The sequence below is a fragment of the Indicator indicator genome, chromosome 15 (genome assembly GCF_027791375.1).
Source record: "Indicator indicator isolate 239-I01 chromosome 15, UM_Iind_1.1, whole genome shotgun sequence".
Lineage (NCBI taxonomy): Eukaryota > Metazoa > Chordata > Aves > Piciformes > Indicatoridae > Indicator > Indicator indicator.
The window spans coordinates 14,587,806-14,615,776 of record NC_072024.1 but is presented as its reverse complement, the minus strand read 5'-3'; the positions used below and the strand labels follow the sequence as shown (position 1 = coordinate 14,615,776).

At 37.5% G+C, this 27,971-nt stretch overlaps 1 protein-coding gene across 2 annotated transcripts; it reads right to left on the bottom strand.

Annotated features, from left to right (window-relative positions):
* Window positions 1–83: 83 nt before the first annotated feature.
* On the bottom strand, window positions 84–26,123 carry ARHGEF3 (Rho guanine nucleotide exchange factor 3). Of its 2 annotated transcripts, none has more exons than XM_054387181.1 (10): window positions 26,028–26,123; window positions 14,434–14,541; window positions 7,766–7,936; window positions 6,081–6,143; window positions 5,629–5,725; window positions 5,450–5,526; window positions 3,722–3,979; window positions 2,607–2,777; window positions 1,173–1,359; window positions 84–457 (listed from the first exon to the last, which is right to left on the bottom strand). In XM_054387181.1, the coding sequence occupies exons 1-10, from the start codon at window positions 26,121–26,123 to the stop codon at window positions 111–113; spliced, it is 1,575 nt and encodes a 524-aa protein (XP_054243156.1). In that variant the 3' UTR covers window positions 84–110. The 2 variants fall into 2 exon arrangements, with proteins under 2 accessions (XP_054243156.1, XP_054243157.1); XM_054387182.1 differs by having other exon boundaries at window positions 284–457; window positions 1,222–1,359.
* Window positions 26,124–27,971: the final 1,848 nt, after the last annotated feature.

Sequence of the window (27,971 nt, the reverse complement as noted above, 5' to 3'; positions counted from 1 at the left end):
TGACATTGTCACCAAAAAATATTTTAAAAGTGCTTCTCCAAATATTTCCATGTATGGAATGCAAATACTGTACAGGTAAGAGATAGATTTTCTTCCATGAACTGTTTTTGTCAAACATTGGTTTCTATCTGCTTTTCGCTTTCACAAGAGTTTGTCTGTTCCATACGTTCACAGTCGATGCTGATCTCACTGGTGTCCATACTACAGTCTGACTCACAGTCTGATTGGTCCATTTGCTCAAGCGTGGCTTCTCCCTGGGGTACTCTGCTTCCATTTGGTGACAGAAGAAAATGTGCTTCCGAGTTCAGCACGCCAGCTTTGCCTGCACATGTGATTTTTTCTTTGGCCTGGCGGATACAGTTAAGCCACTGTTGTTTGTTGAAGGAGTCATTGGCTTGCAGTGAGTGAGTCTGGCTTTGAGGTCCATTTTTGAAGCTGACTCTAAAGAAGTTTTTAACTGAAAGAAACAATACATATGAAAACACTGAATGCTTTGGATGAACAGATTTTATAATGAATAAGTACATTAAAATAAAAGAACCTGCAAAATCTTTGATTTATGGTGTTTTACTGCTAATTTCTAGGTATCTCCTTGGTTTGTGGGGCTAGAATATGGAATACTACAAACACTTCTAATAAATTCTTACTGCTGGATTACCCAATTTTGGGTTCTGCCATGCATTAACTGCCCATAAAGTTTTTGGTGAATCAGCAGGATTAAGGCTTCTCCTACACTCAACACCTCTCCTACTTCTCTGCAAAGAAGAATTCCAGAATCTTCACTGAGTACTGTATCATGTGTCAGCTGGAAATCCTCTCATCTCTTCCATTCCCTTCACTATTAAAGCAAATACATACAAAAACCACCCTCAAAGTTTTCACAAGGTAAGTGAGATTCAAAAGACCTTTGAAACAAAAACAAGCATCTTTATAATATGCTTAGTTAGGACATCAACACGAATAGCTGCAGACTTAATGCTGACCACTACATTAATTATCTGTCAGCTGAAAGACTCAGCTGTGGAATAGCAATCTGTGTGTCCATAATACAAGGAAAGTTGTAACAGCTAAGGCTTAAGATTTCAGAATACACCTGTGCTTATAACTGTGTGATTTTGCCACTGCATTTTACATATTTTGGCCTTCTCAATTCAATACAGAACTAGTCATACTTCTCTCATTGTTGCTGAAGGCACCACGTATGGATCCACCCAACCGCACCTCCCCGTCTTGCAAATCTTCCAGTATGAGCTCCTTCACGGGAATTGGCTGCCGGTACAGCTGGTAGCAGAGCTGCTCACTATGGGTGATAGCTCGAGTAATCACCAACACTTCTTCAAAGAGGAAGACATGCAGTTTCTGTTAATGATAAAGCGTTATTCCTTTATTAGAACACCATTAAGCAGATTTTATTTTACAACTCTGCTATAATGTTTTATTTTCAGCAGTTACAGATCCTGCTCCTTTCAATAGTGACAGCTCTTATTTGTTGCAAAAGCCGATACTCAGTAACAGCAGATCTGAAAAGGAGACTGATAACACAAGGATATAAATTACCTGGGGTTTTGGGGTTTTCACCCCAAATCCAAGAAACACACAAACATAAAAACATTCCACACCGTTAATTGTATTCAACAAATATATCAGTGCAGAGGAATTTTAAATACAGATCATATATAATGAATTATATACTTAATGTTATGCTATCAATGAAAGGCAGGGATAGTGGGGATGGAATAAACAACATTCACTAGAAAAATGAAAAATAACCAGTTTCCTCCTGTTTGCTATATATTAACTGTCTACCTGACCCTTATCAGGTCAACCAGAAAATAGCATCCATCTTTCCATCTCAGCTGTATGCTAAACTATGATCTTTCTGTTGTGTGCATAAGTATGCTACATAGAAGCACTCCCAATGATGAAAAACACATTTGGAATCTTGCCCTGTTTGCTGCTTTTTAATATTTCACAAGCTCAGTTTTCATTTTTTTTGTCTATTCTAAATTTCACATTGTTTCTATTTAACCCTGGGGGGCAAAGAAGGAAATCTAAGAATGACTAGTTTCTCTTCTATTAATATTGCTATGAAGAGCTACATGCTTGAGGTATGTTTTTGTGAAAACAGAAAGCTCATCTGAGACACTTATCAATCCTGCAGACTCCGGGAGACAGGAATTCATGATATCAAATAACAAATTTATCTGGTCAATAAATTTAACTTTGACATCTACAAACAATCAAGTAAAACATTCTTAGTAACTGCAGCTTTTGACAGATTTGAAATCTGTTAGTACCATTTGTGTGTCATTATAGACATTACTATAATGTCTCCAAGACCAGAAATATGTAAATTTTATAGAAATTGTATTTACAATTTAGCCAAAATATTGTTACATCCTCTTGAGACAGAGACACCTATAAACTTATTACCTCCATATACAGATATTTGACTGCTAACAAAAAAGATGAATGTTACACACAAAAGATAATATTTATCAACTTTGTAGATATGAGGAGGTGATATTTATATATTTATACTCACAGCTCACTTAGCTGTCATGCAAAATGTAAAAGCTGTTTATGATTAAATATTTATTCCTTACCACTCCTCTGTTGTTCTTCAGTTCACCATGACAACACACAACACGTGAATTATCAATCAATGAATCCCTTTGGCCTTCTTCAAGATAAATAAGTCTCTCTTTGTAATACTGGCATTCAGATTCACCAGTTTTTATGTTGATTTCAGCCACTATGCCCTGAATTATATTTATCTACAGAAAAACAGTGAAACACATGAACTTAAATTAGACAATCCAATATTCAGAACTATCTCCCTAATAATCTGAAGTGGAGCTACAAGAAAATACACTTTCATTCACAGCATATTTTAGATGATTTTTTTGCAGACCAGACTACAAGAGCAACAAAATAAAGCAGACAGTAGTGTACAAAGACACCTTTCATTTGGCTTTATCATGGCTTCTAACAATAGCTTAAAAATTGATATCTATTTCCAAAATGGGCATAATTAAGAATAAAAGATGTAAGAAATATAATCAGAGATGTATTTTTATTAGCTGAAGTGTGCCAGTACATGACACAGGACAAATAACATACTTCAAAAATATTTATTTAAATTTGTTTTTAATTCCCTGAACATTAGCCCCTACCACTAAAATTCTCCACTTTTGTCCATTCTGAAAGTTACATACTGATCATAAGTTACTCAGACTGAGCAAATTCCTCTGTTAAACAACTGGAGGTGGAGCAGGGTCATGGGATAAGACAAGCATGCCCAAACAGGCAATTCAAGAACCTATTGATCCCAGGAGATTTATCAGGGATCAGCTTTGCCAATGTGCTTACAGCAGATTGCCAGACAAGGTGACAAATGTATTTCACAAGCCTAAAACAGCGTTACAAGCCAATCAGAGAGTGATTTCTGTTTCCTGATTTATCCTGGCAAATACATGACTTCAAAGATACACAGAGTCCTACTGAAGCAGAAAATCACGAAATATCAAGGAAAAAAACCTGATAATTTATTAAACAATTACCAAAGATAAGTACTGGAAGAAAGCTTTTAAAATAGATTTTAAAATAGATTTTTAGACATTATTACTTTTGGCTGTTTAAGTATTAGTATTTCCTATGTTATGTAGTGTTCCTTAATTCATTAATAAGGGCTATAATCCCCTAAAATACCCAAACTTACAGCTTCTTCAAGGTGCTGTTGATCTGGATGATCGTTTGGCGTGTGTCTCAAAATTTCTCTAAGCAGTAATGGATATTTAACCAAACGGCTTCTTGGGATGTCAAGGAAATTCCAAAGGTCCAGTTTGCGACTAAAAGGGGACTCTAAACAGCGCTGTAGGAAATCTTGCACTCTGTGATCTTGCTTCTTGTGGTCCAATAAAGCTTTGGCTGCTACTTGATTGCTGCAGTAGCTATCATAGGAGTTTAGGCATGGAAGCTGAGGAAAGGAAGAAATTATTCTGCAGCTGAAACAAAGCAGTTTGCTACATCAAGAGTTTCAAGTGCTAAGAATCTTTTATCTGGACATTTATTGATGACAACATTCCCAATATTTGTAAGGTTTACAAGGGCCCTCTGACTACCTTGTTCATAATTTAGATCATTTAGAAGCACTTTCTCATCTCTTAGTTCCTGGAGATTCCCAGTATTACTCCAAAGCATTAAAAATACCCATAATTTAAGACTGAGGACTACTTAATACAGACAATAGTTGAACAGAGAAGACTGATTTTAATTACAAATGGGAATACAGGTCTAGGAATGAGTACTTACCAAACCTGGCCTTTTTTAGATAAGCACATTTCTATAATCAAACTTCTGTATTGCTCTCAAGAACCCTGACCAGACTAAGATGACAGAACTCTGCCTTAAATCCAAAAAAAAACCCTAGCTTGTATGTTGATTAGAACAATATGTCCATTTACAAACCCTGCTATGTGAACACTTAGATGTAAACTCTTCAAAGGAAACTGAACTTGAACATATTTAGATCACAAGAAGTTCACTGATGTCCAAATACATCCAAAAATAAATACATTCAAAATGATTTTCTGTAAAGAAAAGAGGTGATTTTTTACACTTACAAGCTTATCATTATTTGCATTATGTAGCAGTAGTGATTGCGTTTTTCTTGTTAACAACACACCACTGTTTCACATAGAGCTTCTAAATATGTTATCATCTAATCCCTTAAAAATTTCAAGCCCTTTTTTTGCTGCTAAATTTCATTATTTACATTACTTACACACTTAAAAGTAAACTTTTCACATATCCAGATCCTAAAAAAATTACTCTTTTCTAATATAATGAGCTATTTTATCAACAAACCAACAAAGTTATTTTCAGTGCTTATGTTGTTGGATGCTAGTGAGAGTGAACTAGCAACTTGTTGGGGAGTTTTGGGCAGTGGGGGGTGGGGGTTGGGGAGGGCAGCTTTTGTGTCCCATCTGCCATATTTTAACAAACTTAGAAGAAAATTAGTATTTTTGACAGCACTAGTAACTACCTGTTACCTTAAGTGGAACAGACTGACACTCAAAAATAACCATAGGGTGTCCCTACACAATGTGAGCAAGCTTCATTTCCCTAGGAAACCAGAGTACAAAACAGGGGCAGATTCTCAAATGATCTACATCAGACAAAATCTAGTCTGACTCTTGATTTTTATTTAAAGTTTGTCTCCTGAATAGCAAAACCCTTCAAAACAACATCCTAGTCTAAGTCTTTTCTAAATCCCTGAAGAGACAAAAAATCCCATCATGTTTCTAAATAACTATCTTACCTTATAAAAACACTTTGAGAATATACTTTTGACATGTAACATTAGATATGGAAAGGGAATTGTCTCATAAAAATTATGTGGCAACTCTAAGCTAAGTCCGAAAATTGATTAAAATCCCTGCCTTACCCAACCCACGAGGATATGGCCAACATGTTCTGTTGATCCATCAGGTTTCCTGATTTCTTGAAGTCGCCTAAGAAGATCTAATCATGATTTAAAAACAGAAGAGAAACTTCATTTAATGAACCAGATGACTATAAATCTAAATGCAACAGTAATGCAGGCAAAAACTATTTCAGGTTTACCTTCATGTAGAGGAATTAGAGAGTCCAACGTTCCAAAAATTTGGTTCAACTCTTTTTCTGTCATTATAGAAAGTTTAAGCATTGGATCATGATAAGCCTGGAAAGGATAAAGGGGAGCTCTAATTAATGTATCATTGCTATAGCTGAAAAATTTGATAGCATTCAAAGTGCCCTGTAAGTAATAACAGACCAAATGCTGAGAACATTTTAAATTTTCATACCCATATTTTAAACTATCAATTTCATATTTAAAAAAGCATCATATCGAAGTGTTTCAGAAATAATGGGAAAATAGGAATATGTTTTGGGTTTGGGGTTTTTTTTCTCCCTCTTACTATCTTAACAGTTACAAAACAAGCAAGGATTAGTTTTAATATGGTATGAACCAATGAATAGTGTTTGTTGTGGATTTTATTTAAAACAAACAAACCAGCCAAGGAGCAAAATCCCACCTTTTTTGCTAACTTCAGATCTTCTATCAGGTCTTCTTCTCCTTGGGAAAGTTCAAAGATAGCCTGTAAAGAAAGAAGTGAACATTCCAAATATTTTTCATTTAATCTATATTCAGCTTGAGCTGATGTTACATTCTGAACAGCAGTCTTAATACCACCATGTAGCAAAATTTCTCTACAGAGCATAGTTTTTTTCAAACGTATTTTCAGATGGGGGAGCTGTCTTCAGAGTGATACTTTGACTCAACTGTATCTTAATCATTTACACAGCTATCTGTATAGGAGATTGTTATTTCATTTTAACACATGGAGTGGTAAAAGTTCCAAGTGGTCTAGCAAGTAAAAGATAATGCCTCTTTCAAACATTTCTTTGCTAGCGAGCACTTTGATCTCAGTACCAGTTCATTTTGGTGTTACAAAGGCTAAGCTCTACTGAACTATCAGCTGTTAGCTACTTCTCCTGAAACAGATTTGAGACTTCAAAGCTGGCAGATTAAAAGTAACCACCACCCTAATACACTGGCTTATCAAAATACCACTGTATTTACTTACTGCATGATTTCATTCCAAACTGCACTTAACAGCAAAAGTTCACACCACTTCAGCCAGTTCGAATTACTAACTTTACACTCAAGGCCTTCAACCTGCATAAATCATGGAAGCACATTTCAGCTACTGCAGATTCTCCTAACCTGATATTAGGAACTCACAGAGGGCTTACCATAGTGTGAGTTAACTGACAGTGCATGCATGGAAGTGCAGATACTCTACTGAAGCATGTGGTGTAGGAACCAATATAAAGCAGTGCCTTCCCGCAAAATTTCCTGGAATACAGCTCATTTATTTGGGCTCTATGAAGGGTCCTCAAGATAGTAGTGACTATTAGGCTATGTAAATGTTTATTTCTCAATAAGCTGCCTTTGAAGTTCTCAAGTTTTCAGTACACTGTTGAAATCTGCACAAGAAATGCTCAATGTTACTGTTTTTGATTAATGACGGTCCCTGAAGTATTCTCAGAGAGACTGTAATAAACTTGGTTAATGCTACTAGAAATTTACTAGGAAAAAAATAAAAATTCATGATTCCGTGGGAGCTCTGTCATTGGCGTAACATGAATGATTTTGACTCTGTAATGTACAACACATTAAAATCACTCAGGTACTTTTTCTTCTTTCTCCCCCTTTTGGTATATCTTAATCTTTCTAGCACGGAATGATTCCTCACAGGCACTCATTTCCAACAAGGGAAATGACTGCATTTCTGTGCATGTGTCACTTGGTAAACACCTGTTCCTGAAGTAGCATGCTCACCATTACTAGAGCAACAAAATGAAACACCAAAATACTAACCATTGCTACAGAAGCACTCATACACAACATGTACATATACATGCAGCAAATCACAGCATAGTAGATCTTAGTAACTTCACATTTGTTAAGGAAATATGATGAGTTGAATTAAAAAAGAATATATTCTTCTAACATAGTATAGCTTGAATTATAAAGACTAGGGATGCAATTCTGCTTCTAGTGGAAGTAATGACCTGTGTAATTTCAGGAAAGCTTCCAGCACTATCCTCTAATGCCTACCAGCACACCTGAACTCCATGCTTTAACGATGGCTGTTGAATATGAAATCTATGGTAAAAATTTTATAGAGATATATATACACACACACACACACACCTCTTGACGCTTGATTTCTTTAGATGTAAGCATGTGATTGACACAAACATCAAAGGTCTCACTCCACAGTTTGCTGTCTCTCCGCTTTGTGTTAGCAGGGGCCACATTTCGAGACCATGGTCGTGGACTGACCAAATCTGGGCGACTGTCACTACGGAAACTGATAGAACGCTAGAAACAGATAGAAGAACAATTTTCATTGTTAGAACAGTTCTATAGTGCACATTTGTTTTCTAAGCAATTTATATATATAGGGTTCTGTGCAACAAACAAATGTTATCTCATTAGTTTTTACTGTAAGCTTAATAGCAGTATTTAGTACTGGCAATGGAAGAGAAATTATTGTAATACAACTTTATGGAAAGCCAGTATTTCCATTCCAGCAGGAAACTATGTCCATGTCCTCAACATTTTTAGAGCAATACAAAGCATTCATATACCATGCATTAAGAATGAACTACAGGGATAATGGCAGAATGGTCCAACACACTGAGCTAACACAACTGATCAAGTACAGAGGTTTAGTTCAGTAAACAGACATTATTCATGCATCACGTCTGCCTCATTAGATCCCTAATACTTAAAAATTTCAAATTAATGTAAATTTAATGACAAAAATAGTATTCATACCTTTTTTGGTTAATTTTGAAAGAAAGATTGAATTGTTAAACAGAAACAGAGGAAAGCTAGGACAGCAAGACTTGGTAGATCAACTCATCTTGTGTATCAATTGAAAGCCAACAGAATTGTTGGGTTTTGTTTATTTTTGGGGGTTGGGAATGCTCAGAGATGTCTGTACTGAGAAACAAGTTCCACCTTGAAGATATCAGAGAAAAAGATGCATTACAAACACATACTAATGGTTTAAGGAAAAAATGGTTTCTCAGTGGGGCAGAAAGAGGGTTCATAAAGTGAGACTGTCCTTCAAAACCTTTCCTCTCACCTTAGTGTCTTGCTACCTGATGGCAATAACGTTTAGGGTTACTGTCAGAATAACGAAAGATTCGACTGGTATAATCATTCCAGTTATGTCTATAATAGAGCATTATAGCACTAATTATTTTAACTAACCCAACTTGTTTTGATACATGAAGAAACCCTTTCAAATGGCAATATTCTGCCTCTTCAGATGTCAAATTATCTCAAGAAATTAATTCACAAAGAAAGGTGTAAAATGGATATCTCACTGAAAAGAGAAGAATGATGTTAGTACCTTTAAAGTACGTCAGTATTCAGATTTTAATGTTTATGGCAAGCAACAGGCCAGATTCTTTTCATGCCACTTTCTCCTATTTATTTATTAACATTTGAATAAATGTTTTAAACATCAGAGAGCAAATTGTGGAATACCAGTGTGGTGTTCTACTATTATAGAATCTTTATTAACGTTTCTGGAGCTTCTGAACTTTCATGACGTATACCAGCATCTCTGTATCTGTGATCTTAAATTTCAATAAAAACAAGTCCAATTTTAAGAGATACTTGAGAGTTCTATATGCCTGCAGACTCTCAGAAGGAGTTCAGGCTAAGGATGAACTTTATGTTTTACTGTGCTATTTTGAAAAGATTCCTTTCTTGCTTCATCAAAATTAGAGTTTTCTTTTTGAGACCCTACTTCTGAAATACCTCAAGTATTTCACATTCTTGAAATACTCTGGTTTTGTTGGTATTTAAAACCTGCTTTAAATAACAATCCTCTTTCAATTGCCTTCAGTAAGGATATTTCAAACGAAACACATTCCCTTTATTTCCAGGTTTAAATCAGCACATAGAAAGTACAATATCTGAAATTCCTTTCTGAAGAGCCCACTAAATGCAGACAGTGCCTATAAATATGTTTTTAAAATATCAGAAGACATATAAATAAAACCTGTGTCTTTTAACAGATGCTATTTTGAGTCCTACTAGAAACTTACAAAGCACCTAAACATAAACACACACGTATGTATACCAACCTTCCAAAATTTTGCAAGTCAGGTGCTAGTCTTCCTTCAAGAGTTAAGAAGATAGAGAAACACACATGAAATTACATGCTGCATTTACACTTGTTATTATGATGAATCATGGAACTCATTATTTCCACATGCAAATGAAAAGATTAGGAGGAAAAGGCAGGTGTGTTGCATCCACAAATCACCAACCATGAGAATGCAGCCAAGCAGAACAGTCATCATTCCATGACCTGAAGTGGAATGCCCCTTTCCATGCATTCCCATATGCATCCTCCAGAAAGCAGCTCCTTTGTTTGTGAGTGTCTTTTATTAAAGGAATGTTTTATGTTGAATGAAGAAAGTACTTATAATGAAAAGCACTAGACAGACTGACTTTTAAAGTAAAGACCTTGATCTTGAACCTTTTAACAAAAAGTCATACATCATGTTGTAAAATGGCATGCACCCATACTAGCAAACTGAAATTACATATGGTGATTTGAGAAAAAGGAGCTTTCACATCCACTGATAGGAATGTTTCTTTATGCTGCATGAGAACACTTCTGATACTAGGGGCAAAAGCAGCACAAAAAGGCTAAGAGACTCAAAAGAAAAACAAACTCCCCAAAATTCTGCTTGCTTGCTTACCATCTTGCAGCCCAAAAAGCCAATCATATCCTGGGCTGTATCAAGAGACGTGTGACCAGCAGGATGAGGGAGCTGATTCTTCCCCTCTACTCTGTTCTTGTGAGATCCCACCTGCAGTACTCTGTCCAATTCTGCTGCCCCCAGCATAAGAGGGGCATCAAACTGCTGGAGCGGGTACAGAGAAGGCCACAAAGATGATCAGAGGGCTGGGAACACCTCCCCTATGGGGACAGGCTGAGAGAGTTGGGGCTGTTCAGCCTGGAGAAGAGAAGGCTCTAGGGAGACCTTATAGTAGCCTTCCAGTACTTAAAGGGGACCTACAAGAAAGCTGGGGAGGGATTTTTACAAGGGTCTGTAGTGATAGGACAAGAGGGAAGAGGAGAGATTTAGATTGGATATTAGAAAGAAATTCATTACAGTGATGGTGGTGAGAACAGGCTGCCCAGGCAGGTTGTGGATGCCCACTCCCTGGAGGTGTTTAAGGCCAGGTCCGATGAGGTCTTGAGCAACCTAGTTTAGTGGAAGGTGTCCTTGCCCATGACAGGAGTTTGGAACTAGATGATCTTTAATCCCTTCCAACCAAACCATTCTAAGATTCTATGATCTTTGCTACCTGGACACAGGTAAGCATATATTATATTTCTTGCATAAAGCAGACATGAAGTGATAAAAAACAGTCACATGATGGAATCCTATGAAGGAGCTGTCCAAAGAGCATTTCTACATCTCCAGACTTTTAAAATTATTTTTCTAGTTTCCTTAAAACACATGTAGAGCATCTTGGGTAGAAATTATGCCCATCTGGGATTATTAAAATTTTTATATAATTCCAAGAACTAAAGGAGCTGAGGAAGAATCCAGCCACAACCATTCATTTTGTTTAGTGCAGTAGCTTTCACTGCCTGTTACAAGACTGCCACTGCGCAGGATCTTTGTGGTACTGATGTTAATTCATGCAATCAACAAATGTTAGTTTCAGCTGCAGTAAAGCAAACAGCTTCACGTACTGGAAAAAGGGCACTATAGATCACAGTCGTGGCATTCAGAACTGATGTTAAAAAGTGTTTTCTTCTTAAGGATTTTTAGAAATGTTCAGTCTCCTAAAACAGGTAAAATAATTTGGACTCCCTACTTAAATTCAAGACACACTAATGAAAGCTGAAGTTGCAGAGGAAGCTGGCCAGACTTTAATTTTTCTCTTCAGCATCAGCTGGAGTTCTTATTCTGATCTTATTTTCAGCTTTTCAGCTGAACTGCACAGCTGTGAGTAAGACCAAGCAGAAACAAGCAGCTCATAATCATTAGTCTAGCTTGATGCAGATTGAAAATACAGCTATGAAAATAAAATGGTTTTCTAGGTGGACAAAAAGAGTACCTGCTTAGCATTTGGTATCCTGCAGATATACGAACAGACTGTCAGGAGATGAGGCTAACAGCATTAGTCAGTTTACAGTGCTCTATGTGACAGAAACAGAATGACTACAAATAGACAAACAAAACCAGAAAGCAAGCTGGAAAAATTTTTGTGTTTTGTTACTTGGAATCCTTGTGGGAAAGTATTGACAGTGATGTGAAAAATTGTAATCCCAAATGCCTCTATAAAGTATGCAAAATATGAAAAGTTGATAAGAATGTTTCTTCAAAGACACTACACAGATCTCAGACACAGAGGTGTTTCTCTTTAACCTGCATGCAGAAGGCCTGTTAATACAAAGTAGAAGTTGCATGTATAGAGATAAGGAACATAATGCACAACAAACCTTCCCCCTCCATCCCTTAGATATATCTTCCATTTGGAAAGAATACGTAAGAAGATTTGATTGAAATGCCATAAAGGAAACTTAGAATTTTCTAATTCCTTTTATTAATGCTGTTGGAGTGGTCATTTTGCATGGATGTTCTGTTGGCTTTGTTTTGGATGCTGTGATCATAGTAGTTTTCTTCATTTTACAGACACAGAACGTCTAGCAGCAATGCAAGTAGAAACATGGGGTTTGACTGAAATAATTTAACACTGAAGAGATATAAAAGTTTACCCAGTAAGAAACAAACACCTTTTTCTTTTTACAGATATCATACCATGGAAAAAAAAAATCCCATTTTATACTGTTCCACAAGGCACAGTGACAGCAATGTCAACATATAATAAAGTAAAAAAGCTATACATGCTTCCTAGAATGTTTCTAAATAATTCCAAAGAGGGCACCTGAGCACAAGGTCAGTCTTTTTCCCCACCCTGTTCTATTGTGGACAAAAATCAGGTAAGAAGTCAATTTACAAGCAGCTATCAAGGCAGTTTTGAGTGACATCACCAGCATTCATCGCTTGGAAATGGATTCAGACCTAGGATTTGAGAACATACAAGGTGATTTCTCCTTGCAACTCCTTCAAGCAGAGTTATTTAGGGGTGATGGTATGAATAACATCACTGTTCAATCTGCTTAGCAGCAGACAGTAAATTAAAATATATTCTTATAATCACTATAAGCAGGGCAGGACTATAATGCTTACAACAGCAAGAATTGCAACAAAGCCACTGTTTTTTGTCCTCCTTTTGTGGAAATTTGCCCCTCATTTATGTAGCCCTCCCCTTGGGAAGATACATACATGAAAGAACAGTTTGTTTCACAAAGCCTAAAATTCAAACTTTATCAAGTACAATACTGAACTGGACAACCCAGTCTCAAAGGCATTCACTACAGACCAATAACATAGCTACTTAAATGAGGACAACAGCTGTCTAAGGCTGTGAAGAGGGAAGCGCCGTGCTCAGAAGCAGTTTAGCCAAAAATTAATTCACGTTCCACACTCCTCACAACTGGAACTAATGTAGTTCTTTCAGAGTCGGGCCAATTTTTTCCTGGAGGCAGACTATACACAGATTTATACACCCCAGGGAATACAGGCATCTCTGCTCTAGTCACGCTACAATACACCTTCTGGATCAAACCCAGACTGAGGGGAGTTCAGCCATTTTGCCTTTCCTCCAATCTCATACACGCGACTTTTTTATGCCGATGTTTGCACTTTCAAAATCATAGGAACTGAACACAGGAAAACCAGCCTTAAAGAAGCCCTGTAATATCTGTTTTCTAGGTACCTAATACTAGAGAAAAACCAGGTTCTTTCCCATGACTTTTCATTTGCCATAAAACTCCTAGTTGTAAAGTGTTCTTTTTTTTTCTTTCCTCCTTGAGATTAACAGGTAAATTCAGTAATGCTCTAATTAAGGTAATTTTGATTAAGTTATGTTTTAATGTAGTCAATATATTTTTCATATCTGCAATATATGTTTATATTTCTGCTTATGAAAGAAATTAGGCTTGTTAAATAATTTTCTTTATTTCTTACATGCCTTCTTACATTAACTCTTTGAAAGAGGGAACAGTCCAGCTTTCTAGACCAGAGCCACAACTGTTTGCCACTCATTATAGCCATCAGGAGCTGAGCACTCAAATGCTTCACAGTCTCTAGGTTTTCAGAAACTAAAGTTCCATTAGTCTCTAAGTATGTTAAATATCACACACCTAACCTATAATATAGAAAATGCACTAAAAAAATTACATGATTTCTTAATTGCATTTAAAATTTGTTTGCCCTTTATTCATCAGCAGCTTTGGAAGATGACTTTTTTTTTCCCAACTGTTGCTGTTTTGTTTAGGTAAGATCAAAGCTTAGTTCACAGGGGAAATTTTGCAGTCCTATGTGAGTAACTATGCCAAAAATCATGTTTTCAAAGAAAGCAATGAAAATTAATAAAAAACGTCATGAAAAACTCTTCATCAAACATAAAAAGCAATCATAGTCCTTTAGTGATATATGCCACACTTGCAATAATTTTCTTACTAATAATTAAAACCCATCAATTATCTAGACAGAGAAGTGGGGGGTTTTGTGGTGAGAGTACTGAGTTTAAGTTGAGCAACTGCAGTCCTAAGATGTCAGGCCTTGCCTGGTAGGTTACGATGGTGTGTGTATGCGTATGTGCAGTTCACATCCCCATGCTAACCCCGGGAAGAAATCACGACCATGTATGCATGCCCCTTCCAGCAATGCAGCTCAGTGCAGCAGTGCATCCACTGCCATTACCTGAAGCGTCTGGCTGAACCGCTTCAACGGAGTGGCTCGAACAGGAGGAATGAGACTGGCTAGTGATGTGACTCTGGAAAGCGGCTTGACCCGTTTGTTACTGGGCTCCTGGAGGAGGGAGAAGAAGACAAGGGAAAGGGAAAAAATGCAAGGAGTGTGAGCATAATTGGATAAGCATGGCTGACAGTTTTCCTAAGAACGCGTTTGTAACAAGCAAGTTTGTACACCTGGAATATAATTAGGGTACTAAATAACCAAGTGCAGTTTTAAACACTGACAATGACAGATTATTCTTGGCTGGTACACACAGATCCTGGAAATAGATGAAAAATGTGATGATGGAGAAGCTGGCATGGATGGGAACAGGGGAAGGGAGGAAGGTAAAGGAAGACAAGGATTTCATTATATTGACTCATTCTTAAAAGACATTTTCAGCAGTGCACTGCAGCTAATGCATGTTAGGATAACCTTGTCATTGAAAGGAATACTTTCAAATAAAACCAATTCCATTTGTTTCTTTGCTTCTGGCACTGTCAGCACGTGACTCCATTCAGTTATATATTATTGCAGAAAATATAAATTAGACAAATTTCCAACTGTAATTGTTCTTTGACTGCATGTTCCAATTGAAACACTTATATATGCAGGCAAACACATTAATAACATGCTTACATATATCTAAATTTTGCATTAAATATGCAAATTAAGCAAAAATCTACCATAAATAATGCAATTACATGTGAGGGTTTCATCATACATACTTTTAACAATGCTTACAGTAATACATAAACTCTTCAGAACAGAAATTGTAGAACAAGGAAAAAAAGTGATTTATAAATACATAAAAATAGAACAGTTACCCTTGGCTTCCTAACTTCCATGTGACATTTAATGGATCTTGAACAGCACATGCAAAAGACAACTTTGACAGAAAAAGAGCCAAACCTTCCAAGTGATGTTAAAAAACCCATCCAACATCATATTTCAAGGAAATCCTAAAGCAGTTCATCTTCCTTTTTCATCCATGCTCACAAACTTTGTGTAGGCTTGCTATGCCTCCAATTTCCTACACACAGCTTTAGGAAAATGAAGCATGCCTAGTATCCTTTTGTTCAAATCCTTATTGAAAAAATGCACACTGGCTATCCTTCCTGATATAGAAAAAATAACAAATCTCAGCAGTGATGATCATCATCTGTTTTACTGGCAAGAAAAATTCTCTTCCATCAGAACAGCAAGAGAGGAAAGGTGAGAAGCAGCTACATATTTAATTTACTTCTCAGCAGGGAGACCTGGAAATCCATAAATGCCGGCTGAGATGAGGGACAAAGTGTTTAACCCTCTAGCAAAAATAATGTATTCCATCACACATCAAACCTGGCATTAAAGATTTCAGCAGCCTCAATCAAGTTACATCCTTATCTTCCTTGGTGCACCGCTATTCACGTTTCTTCCTTTTCAGCAACCACATCTTTGACACAGGTTTTTGAAGGAGTACATTTTCTACGTCACTGCACCACCATTAGCATACTTACCTACAGCATCACCATCCCCACCCCCTTTCCTCTCACCCCCCTCAAAAAGAAAAGTCTTACAATCCCACTGCAATTCTTTGCTAACTGGTGGCTCAGTCATCATCTGTTTCTTTTCTAGGATTGTTCAGAATGCTAATCCTCGTGCACAGATCACATCCCATGGCAGAGCTTGCTTGTTACGAATCGTGCTGCACTGCAGTGGAAGGACATCAAGTTCCCAGTCAGAGTGGCAGTGCTATGCCAGCAGCACAGCTTTTGCTAGCAGCTCTACCTTAGCACCAAAGACTACTTAGGTATAAATACCACACCTCAAAAGCAAAACCTGGAAATTAAGACTGTATGGACTTTCCAGAAGACAGGAGAGGGGGATTAGGATTAATACAAACGATGCCTCCTTCCTTACTGCTCTGTCCTTTCTATTATCTTATGACTTTGCTGCTACGTGTATGTTCTTTGGTTGAAAGACAAAACTTGTGCAAAAAAAGCACAAATTTGATCTGTGCAGCCTTATCTTGCTTTCTGACTGTTATATCTTCTCCATAGTCTTACAGACCTTTTCCACACGCATTGTGATCTATTCAGAATTTTGCAATTTTTCCATCTTAGCTTTTAACAAAACTCATCCCAGAAGCCCTTGGACAACTTTTTGAGGAGTCTGCTGACAGCAAATCAAATCACAAAAGTACATTTAGATTTCACTGCATCTCTGCAGCATCTGACTGTATTGCAAAATGAATAAAAATTCCTGACTGGTCTTTTAAGTATGGATCAGTAAAGTCAGTCTTATACTTCCAAATACTATGTGTGCATCTGCACTTGAAGTTTATTAATTCCTACCTGCAAGCTAAGCACTCAGACCACAACCTAGTTTGTTCTGCCCTATGGGGCATATAAACCTCAAGCAGCTGTGAAAAATTGATGCACAGCATCAAGTAACCTTGGAGAAAATCAACCTAAATAAAGACTAGAAATCAACTTCTTTCTCTTGTAGAATGAGTGAAAGTGGAGGGGAAAAGAAGAAAAGAAAAAAAAAGAAAAAGAAATATTATTTCCCCTTGTTCATGTCAGACAGCCCAAAGGCTGTCTGAAACCTGTCCTATCTCTTAGCCAAGGATTCCATGTTCCAAGGGCAACACAGCTGAGACCCTCAGCCCTTTAAAACTTCTCCATCCGTTTCAGGGAGAAAACCACTAAGGCAGTACAATTTTTAATAATGTTCCTGCTGGACATAAGGAAAAAGGACATGAAGAAAACCTTACTGGAAACAGAAACTGCTGTTCAAGACAAGACAAGAAACTCCAAAGACAGTTTCAGCCACCATCAAAGCCCAGTAAGCTGTGCCATGACTTCTTGTTTTAAGCCACCAGAGGTCAGCACTTTCCCCAGTAGTCAAAGGAAAGCTAGATAATAGGCTTTGAGGGGACGCCTGCAAGGGTCCTACCCTTTCTACGTCAGCTCCCCATCTTGAATTCTTCATGCACTGCATCATATTCTGATCTCACACTGAAAAAAATTAATCAGCATTATTAAAGGATTCACTCCAGTACAATTATTTAAGATAATTTCAGACAGCTGAAACTTTTCAACATTACCAATGAGTTCTGAAAATAAATCTTGTTAATCAGAAGTTCTTTATTATCAGGAAAGCTATCTGAATACATCCAACATGATTTTTGCTTTGCATTGGAAACTGCCTGGTAGCGGTTTGATAACTAGCCAGAAATGAAAACTCATCAAACCTTAGTTGTTCCAGATGTCATCTCCTTCAGAGAAGTCTAACAACAAGAGCAAGCAGCACAGTCACCCCCTCCACTGCGGAATAATAAAGTCTATACAGGTAAGGCTTTGACTGTGCAATGAAAATACAGTAATAGAGCAATACTGAAACTGTTAGACACTTGATCTGTATTTCTGGTACATACTCTACCTTCGTTCTGCCTTTACCTCCCCTTGCATCTGTACTCTCATTCTCAAGCTGTGTCACCTTCCCAAACCAGTACCACAGAAAAGGTGAACAAACTACTGAGAACGGTGATCTGGATAGGGGGAAATTCCACAGTCATGGACATTAAAAAAAAAATGTTTTAAACAGATGGTTGTTTTTTTTCACCAAAGGCTCTACTCTTCACAACCAGCAGATCAAATGGAAAGAGGAGAGTGTGTGAACTGCTCTGCTTTATCCAGAGACAGTGACCAGTATTCACTGATTAGTCCAACAAGATCAGGGAAGCTACGCTCCACATGCTGCTTCCCAAGCCTCTCCCATTTAATTAATTTTTATTTTTAAAAGAATAAACTGCTTGCAGTTAGGAACTCCTAGTACATGTGTTCATTATTTTACTACTTTGTCTCTTGAAAAAAATCTTTGAATTTTCAGTCAGCCAAGGGTCCTGAAATCATAAAAAGTATTTTAGGGTATGAATCTAAGCACATGGGAATGCTACTGTGTGATTCAGGTGTCTGTACAGCATGAATAAGTTCCAGCAAGGACATACAGTCCAGGTAGAATAAATATCAGATTTCAGGTCTGTACTTCTGAGTGTGCTTAGAAGAATCAAAACTACTCAAGGGCTTCAGTCCTCCATTCCTCCTGCTCCCCTATCTCAGTTAAGGGAACTCAGAAGCAGACAGGTTTGAGAGACAGGACTTAGTGGCTGGATCCACTTGCAAGAACCATCACCTGTCCACACTGGGAGCTGGGTCAAGTTATGACACAAAAAATTCAGAATTTACAATGTTTGGCCTGACCTTTTAAAGTTGTTATTAATATTAAAAAAAAATTAATTTCAGAGTTTTAAAATTACTAAATGCTAGACTGGATTTTCAGAGTCATGAAGGCTTGCCAAAACAATATGGGAAGTTAGAAAACAAAAGATCCAGACTACAGTTTGGCAGAGTTTCCAAAATGTGGAGCTGGAATATGTGAACAAGTAATGTTAATCTGACAGGGCTTTAAATTTGATATAAGGCTAAATAAAGTTGAGGCAAACATGAGTACAGGAACTTCAAAAGCTCAACAGTCAAGTGAAGTCAAATTAATACCTGATTAGGCTAGAACAAAGAGCAGATGGCTTTTGGAGGGAGCTGTATATTTGAACTCAGGATGACTTTGGTAACATTTGAATTCACAGAGCGAAAAATTAAAGCCGGAAATATCACCTATAGATGCAGCCTCACAAAGGAGTCCTGAAACTGTGAACAAACTGATAAAAGTGTCTAAAAACACTGGTTCTGGAAGCCAGATTGTAGACATTGCAAACAACCATGTCCTTCTGAGAGTGTATTTCTGTCATCTACTTTTCTGGAGGAAATACTAATTTCTCGAAGAAATATTAATCAAAATGCCATAAATTATTGAAAATTAGTGATTAAGACAGGAAACCATCAGATAAGAAGTTTCAAAGATGCCATGTCTTGCCATTTGTCTAATTTGGAACGAAGGTCACTGTTCTGAACTGCTCCTTCATACGATTTACTCTGTAGATCCTGTATCAACCGATATGTACAATTGTATCTAGTATGTTCTAGATATTGAACTCTAGCCTAATGGTTTAGATTAATGAGTAAGAAAGGAAAGCTCTAGCACTTAATGTGTAACTCTCAAAAAATTAGTCTTCTGCTGTTAGATGTGAAATATGTACAGCAAGCAGCTTCAGCTATCGCGCTACCAGGAAGCCATACTTTCCAAGTAACTTCTGCCAACTTCCTCTTCAGTAAAATTCAGGTCTTTTAGCCCTGCATAACTGAATGAGGTGTTGGGTTTTAGAACTATGATATGGTCACTTGAAAATGACAGCACCTTGGCAAAAAGATAACCTTTATGTCATTATTTTTGGCTCTAAAACGTGAATTACCATTTAAAAACCTGAATCTTACCAAAACACCACCTGCTCCTGTAGCAAGCTAATCATTCAAAAGCCACAGAAGCATATTAAAGCAGATGATCCTTTGAAGAACTAAGCATTTAGATTAGTTGCAGTGCACTGACAGCTAAGTTGATTTCATTTTTATTTCTTCATTAGTGAAACCTGCACCTAATAACTGGATATACTGTATCCAGTAACACACTACACAGATATGAAAGCTTCCATAAGAAGCTATTTAGGGGAAGAAGTTAACACTCCTTGTGTTCTTCATCCACAAAATAAAACAAGTCTTACTAGTATATGGAAAGAATGGAATTCTCCTATATTCCAAAGCAGAGTGAGTTAAATCCATTTGATAATATCGATTAGTTTCCTATATATTTTCATTCAATGGAAAAATTACTCTATCAAAAGACTGGTTTTAATTTTCTAACAAACAAAAGAAAGGAAACAAAAAGATCTAGGTCAAGTTCCCTCTATATTGCCCTAAGAACAGCAAACCAATGACCTGGATAACACATAGTGAAGAGCACTGAGTAGTAGCCTAGATGCTACATAAAAGGTCTTCACTTGCTTCAGTACCTCACTTAAAAATGCTTTCACTCTGCACTCCTGACAAGCCTAGCCACTGATTTCCTCCCAGTGCACAGTAAAAGTAAACGTATGTTTACTGCTGGTATGATTGTTTTTCCATCCTACTCTCCCATCTCTTATCAGCAACCTCAACAACAGTCTCCACGTTAGAAAACTGCCACTCAATTTGACAAACAAGGGAAAATACTTCCCTGAGGGGTCATTACACTTGAGTCTTCAGCCTGTGTGCAGGACTATTGTGACCACATTGTGATGATTTTTCTGATTGTATTTAAAAACAAAACAAACAAAAGGAATTTCAGAGATTAAAGCAACTCATAAAAAAAGTGCTACATGAAATCTGGTCCAAGAACTTAGCATTTTAGAATATTACAATTTACCCTGTTTACCTTCGAAGGCAAACTAACCTCTCAAGACACACAAAAACCAGATTAAATTGGCAATGCTTGGTAAGAACATCCAACAAGTTCTGAGATAACTATTTACAGCACTAACACTGGATTTGGGTTGCTAATTTTATTGACATTTTATAAAAAAATATGCTTGGGTTGATTTTCTTTTCCCCTTTTGACATATTTTCTATTTGTGAACCAGGACAAAAAGATAACTAAAGCATTCATTCTGTGGTATGGAAGCATTCATTAGTGCAAAATGTTTTAACTTAAATTCATCTCAAAAGAGTTAACATGTAATAAACGGATGACATTATAAAGTGAAACAGTACAGTAACCTTTGTTTCAAACCTAATCCACAAGCTGTGCCAGGCAAACTAAACCAGAACCACTCTGTTTCAGATTTCACATAGCTGGCTAAATTTCCATACTCCTATATGTTAAAGGTTATTAGTTTTCAGTCAACTTTCTAAGGGTAAGTCAACATTTGTCATGGCAGGAAGCCCAACATTATTATTTTTGTTAGTCTGCTACTAGTTAAATTGGCCTAAGATTAAACAGTCCTAATAAATGTCCCCAAACCCTGGAATTTAATAGAAAAACCCCAACATTCAAGCTCTGTTCCACGGGATGTTATCAGTATTTAACCTTCAGCAGGACCAAAAAAAAGCCAAAACAAAAACAAATTAAAAAACCTATGTTACAACACAGTCTTTTAATACCGCAAACAATTAACCTAAAAATAAATTAAGCCAGGTATCTCAAGCTCTTTTTGCAGTAAAGCACCATTCTCAATTGTTAATGACACTAATAAAGACTTTTTTTTTTTTTTTATTCTTGAAGCAAAAGAGAATTTGCCTTTGCTTTGTAGCATCTCAGAAATATTCTGATTGGGAAATTCTAGAACAGTTGCTCTTCTGAACTGGGGCTGATGGTCAAGAACAAAGAAGGTAACACAAAAGCAGTTCTAAGTGTAATTAGTTTAGTCTTTCACAAAGATAACTGTAATCGCTCACACAAATCCATCCTAAAACCTGGGAGAGTCATCCCATTAGTAAAACTGCCAGCATTGCAAGAATAACTTATTAAGCAATGTAAATAAATTGATACATAAAGGCAACTTAATCATCCAATAAATTGTGTGCATCAGTGATACAACTTTCCTTCAAATTCATAAGGTTCCATCTACCACCTGTACTCTCTGATGGGAGCAGGAGGAGATTTGTTATTCCTCCTCTGCCAGCCTCTGCAAAAAACAGAAACCAAATAAAGCAAAATGCAGAAATATTTTGCTTTAATTACAGTGTTATAAAGAAGAGGACCTGAAATGAGAGTTGGAGTGCAATGAAAAGCCATATAGAGACACAGTGAAGTATTGTCAGTTGAAGAAAATCAGCTGAAGTTTACAACACACTATCCCATCATGGGTTCATCAAAGGCTGGTTCTTTGCTGCAAATAGGCTTCTTTTATTAGTCACCACCCTTAAGACCTCAGATTTCATTTGCCAAGTGCAAGACAGAACCATTGAAGTGTCAGCAGCATAAGAGCGAGTTGCATCCAGACATCTTGACTGATCACTCATTCATGTGCAATACCTAGAAATCAATGTATCTACCAAGGAGCTAGGAAATTAAGGCCCATGAGCATAAAAACCTCAAACAGAGGAGAAGCAAAAGAAACTCTGAAAAACACAGACAACTAATGTAGAGCTGATTAAATTCTGGTTTTCCTCTCATTAGAAGCTCCTTAGGTACAGACTACCTAAGAAAGACCTTTTCCAGACTGGAACAAACTGCCTATGAAGCTGGACTGCCAATTAACAGGCAGACATCATATGGTGAGTTACTGAATGGAAAAATAAAGGCAAGCTGTTTGTCTCAAATTGCCATTAAGCAGAACAGATCAGCAATTCCAAGTTGGGGGGTGACATGTTTCCTCGTTTAGTTCACTGCAGTTTACACTGAGCATGAACTTAACCTCAAATACATCAAAACTGCAACTTTCATTTAAAATCAAATACAAACATTCCTGAAGATCAAAGAAAATTTGTGACTTGCAGTTTATCTCATAATCTTTTGGCGCTTGTCCCTCTAGCTCCATGCCTGGTTCTCATGTAAATGATGTGCTATGGCACAGAAGCCTGTGGGTTGCCCTCCAGGGTTAGCTTCCTGCACTCCCCATGCTGAATTAAACACAGTTCTGAGCATGAGCCAGTCTAGACCTCCTGCACATCAAAACAGTGAGGATACCCAGAGATGACAAAAGACAGGTTGCAGGTTACAACCCCTCTTATTCCTAGGGGTCTAAGATTTCTGCAGTGCAGGAAATGTAAGCAGACACAAAACATACTGGAGATGCAAAGGAATTCTATGCTACAACTGTAGTTTTTGGAGTCTAAACCCAAGCTCTTTATTAGATCCTGTACAGCAGAGCAAAACTTCTTCCTCTGAGGAATCAATGTCTTCCTTTCCATGATTTCACATTCAGACCTTTAAGCCTCAATCGGTGACTGTGCTTTATCCACTGCCCATTCACTGGCTGTACTTCACTTTGTTTCATTCAGAGAGGATAAGAGAGTTGCTTTAATCAGTGAAAACACAAAATGGTATGTAACATTGGGAAAGATGTGGGGGGTTTTGTGTCTTAAAGCATGCAGATTTCAAGTTTTACTGTCTTTATTTTTCAGTTATGAAAAAGCTACAAAGAGTTCAGCACCTCTGTACAGCTTACACTTAGAACTGTACTACTTCATTTTATATAGAGTACGCAATGATGTAGATAAAAGCCTTATAGTATTTCTGATATAAATCTATTCTTCAGGCACTGCAGTATTTTGTTGCCCTTAAACTGCAACAAGGAAACTGGTGTGGGTTAAACAAAGAACTGCAACTAGAAAACTTCTATTCTCTTTTGTGCCACTAAGTTGTTCCTCAAAAATATCCCCAGTTTTCCACAGCTGCTTTGCAGCTCCAAGTGAAGTCCAAGAATAAAGAGGAATCAACCTACTGACAAAAGCTTCAGCCTGTTACCCAGACCTCCAGCTGAAAATTTGGGAAAATATCAACAGTACAGTATATGCTCAAGATTTTTGCTGAATTTCATCCCATGCAAATACTGTTGTACCTGATTTTCTAGATTATATTTTGTATATATTTTCAAAACAAACACTAAAAGATTAGTGTTTAATAAAGTCAGAGGGAACATTTTATAATCCTGAGTTCTGATTTAAAACCAAACTAGAGAAATAGCAGATCATCTCTTTTATTGCACACGTATTTATGAACAAGTTAGGTTATTAAATAAATCAACCAACTTCACATGCTAATAATTAAAATCAAAGTCAGAGTTTGAAAGCCAGAAATTCATAACACCAGCACCAAGCCAGCCTTCTGGTGCAGTGACACAAAACTGTGGTAGAAGGCGCTCAATAGCCTTATTTAGTCCTGCAAATACAAAACGGTGAAGGAAAAAAAAAAGGGGGGAGCAAAAAAAAAAAAAAACCAAAAAAAAACCCCACCCCACCAAAACACAACAACCAAAAAACCAAACCAAACCAAAAACAACAACAAAACCCCACAACCACCAAACAAACCAGGCTTAACATCAGCGCTTGAGAAAAACGGTGGATTTCACACACCCCACCACCCCTCCCCTCCCACCGCTCCATAATGACAGACTTCCAAGAAGCAGGCTGCATACATGTATCCTTATAATGTCTTTAACAAAGAGTAGTTCCAGCTTCCTTAACCAAATTTTTTGAGTGGCAGGTGGTCTTTTCATACTCTCCAAAGACAAACAATGTTCAAAGAGTTTATTTTTCAGAATGCTGAAAGTCCATCATACTCTCAGAAAAGTGCCTGAAATCACAGGACACATTTGCTTATTAATATAAAATACTAACTGAAATATTCTAAATCCGAAACAACTGTTTGCACATTGCAATTTTGATTGACCCCAGCTGTTCTGAGGTATTTCTTCATCCTCTAAACTTTTATTGTGACTTTTTCTTTGAAATTTGACCATAATCAAGCTGCCCTTCCTAATTCTAAGAGAACAACACTTCAACTCTTCATCTCTGACAAATCTATTCACAAAAATACTTCCATGCACTAAAGAGTAAAAATACACTTCTTCAACAGTACAGTTAGTAAAATAAGCACCCTTAAGAGAACCACTTGATACTTAACAACCTGTGTTTTCCACCAATGCATACAGACATACACATTCAGGGTGTTACCCTTTGAAAACACACAGTTTAAGAAAAATCCACTTTTGTTAAGTACAATAATTAAATCCTTTTATGTAAAAGTGCACTGAAAAGCAAGAGTGCAGCATCTTCTTAGTTCTTAGTTTAAGCATCATGACTAAATAAGGTCACTCGGCTTATGTTACTTGTACTTCAGATCTATTCAACTACTGGAAATAATTAATCTTTGATGTAGTTGTATTAAATGTACCCAATTTAGTAAGTTGTCTTCAAGTTACTCAGCAAACAAGACTAATGAAGAAGCTATATACTTCCATAATAAAAACTTCCAGACAGAAATTTTATCCTTCCTCCAGTGCAACCAGACAGAACCTGTTTCGGTCCAAAAAAGTACGTACTGCAACATTAACCTAAAGTATCAGATATTTAAGCCATGAACATCTGTTACTCAAATGTTCCACCATTTATGAGAATTTTGCAAATAACTATGTTATTTTTAAGCTAATGAATAAGATTTTTAATGTCACTTGACAGGATTTCAGGCTTTTGAAAAATAGTCAACCTGCTGATAGGGCAGAGTTTTCAGGTATTCTCTGATTAATTTCTTGGTTTATCATTAATGAAGAAAAGATAGTCCACGCTTATGACACTATTTTCCAGATTCCCTCCCAGTTTTTGCATGAGTTTAACAATTTATTAGTAATGGTTAGCCCTAGAATAAAACGCACATAAAATACTTTAAACAACATATCTAAAACAGCTATTTCCTTAATTAATTACTTAAAATATTAATTCCTTAAAGTGATAGATAACAAAATTAATTTTCTCATCTTCATTCAAAGTAAAGTTCAATACCTAGAACAGGCAATACAGGATGCCTAAACAAGCCAGATATCTATCACAGAAGCCTCTTTTCAAAGCACAGTACTTCTCTTCAAAGCAACACAGAATACACTATTAAAAATAAAATTGCAGCCGTATCATCTATAGACTAAGTACCTCTGTCTCTTTAGCTGGGCTGGTCACAGTGGGGACTTCGAAAGCACAATTTGCCCTCTTGACGGACAGGTAAAAAGGATAATCCTTGGCCACCATGGTGGCTGCCGGAGGGGAGGTTTCGGGGGTCACCGCTGATCTCGTCCAAGTACAAAACACGGAGACAAAGCTGAGCCTCCTTTCCTGGCCCTCGGTAGCTCTACAGCCGAGATGTCCTGCTTTAGGCTCCGGAGCTCATAACCTAACCTGCGAAAGGACCTCTGCTCGAATGCGGCTGCACCAGCACCGAGCGAGCAGCCCCGCGGTTCTGCCCCTGCTAGACCCGCCCCGGGCAGGCGGGCGCGGGGCGGGGCCGTAGCCCCCGCAGGAAGGAACCAACAGCGAGACAGCGCTGACACCCCCACATCGCCGCCCGCATCCTCGCCTCGCTGCTGGGGCTTTCCTCCGTCACAGCAACAAGGTGACCCCCGCCTTCCTGCTGCTGCCCACAGGTACCTGCGGCTCCGCTAGCGGCAGGCTTTGCAGACATCAAGTACCTGACAGCAGTGCAGGGCTTCCTGGTACCTATCAGGAGCTCTAGGGTCACGGCAGTCTCGTCCTAACAGAGCCTGCAGTCCTATGAACAGCAGTGACACCTACATTGTGTGCTCCTGCTAATCAGAGAAGGAATGCTGTGTCATGTTATGCTGCCACAACATACAGCATCACTATTATTCTTTTCTGCATCTGTGCTGCCAGGCACGAATTCTGTTTTATGTCTACCGTTAGGCCAAAGGTGGTGAAAATTTCCTGAAAAGAGAGAGGAAGTGGTAGGGGCCCATTCTACAATACAGGATCAATCTGACAAAAAGAGTACCTGGGAGACAAGGAAAAGGAAACTAAGTAGGAAGCTGGATAGGGGGAGGAGGAAAGGGAAGGGTATTTTCAGCCAAAGGAAAGCAACACAACCAAGAATACCTTAACAGAGTTTGAAAGAATTAACTGGGGTTAAAGGCAGATTGGTTGATGGATGTTGCTTTACAAGCATTTATTTCCCTGGAGGTTAATCAGAGCACAATGTCCTTAGAATAAGCTTAGTCAAATGGCAGGCACAGTCCTCATTTGGACACTTTCCTTGGACTTCAACATCCCAAACACGCAATGCCACTCACACTCCTCCTAGGGCTTTTTTTAAGAGCAACTGCAATAAAGCTAGAGATGTTATCCTGCTGCCTGCTGTGCAGAACTCTTTTATAGGACAGAGAGAAATCAGAAAGAAATATAAGAGAGAAATCAGAGCTGGTGTGATAGAGATCTAAAAACGTGTGACAGAGAAAACATTGATTTTTTCACTGCATTCAACTAGAGGGGGGAAAAGAGTGCAAGATTAAAATGGATGGTTGCAGAAAAGGAACTAATTCTTCACATTATGTATGATTTTTGTGTTATATATAGTGGAAGTATTTGTCACAGTATGCTGCTGCTAAGTTCTTCGCTACTGGGAGAGTGTTTTTAGAGAAACATCATGACAGGCTATTTCTGTTATGTAGTGTTCCCTAAGCATCTACTGCTGACCACCAGTACAGATCTGGTATTGGATTAAATCAATCTTTGATGCGGCTTCCTATTTAAAAAAAATATGAAAAGTATGTAGTGTTTTATTTGAAGACTACTTGTCTTACTTGAGGATTTCTGAAGCTATGAACAATTATTTCATTCACATAAATGTGCATTCATTTTTGCAAGTCTGGACATCCCCCTGAGCACCTGATAATGTTGAACAGTTTCTCACAGTGCACACACATCGAAACACCAATACACACAGGTGTATAAAATGGTCAAGAACCTCCTGAGAATGCTGCAGCTGCTGTGTAACCATTTAAGCCCAAGAAGTCTTGATTTCAAATACCATCTGTGTATGGTTGTTTATGAATGTGTATGCTAACATAATTTTAAAATTCAGCTTCA

Coding starts and splice junctions, on each gene's coding strand:
- ARHGEF3 (XM_054387181.1), bottom strand. CDS start 26,123: ATGGTGGCCAAGGATTATCCTTTTTACCTGTCCGTCAAGAGGGCAAAT. Junction 3,980..5,449: donor GCCATATCCTCGTGGGTTGG/GTAAGGCAGGGA, acceptor TCCTTTCCTCAG/CTTCCATGCCTAAACTCCTA. Junction 1,360..2,606: donor TGAAGAACAACAGAGGAGTG/GTAAGGAATAAA, acceptor TATCATTAACAG/AAACTGCATGTCTTCCTCTT.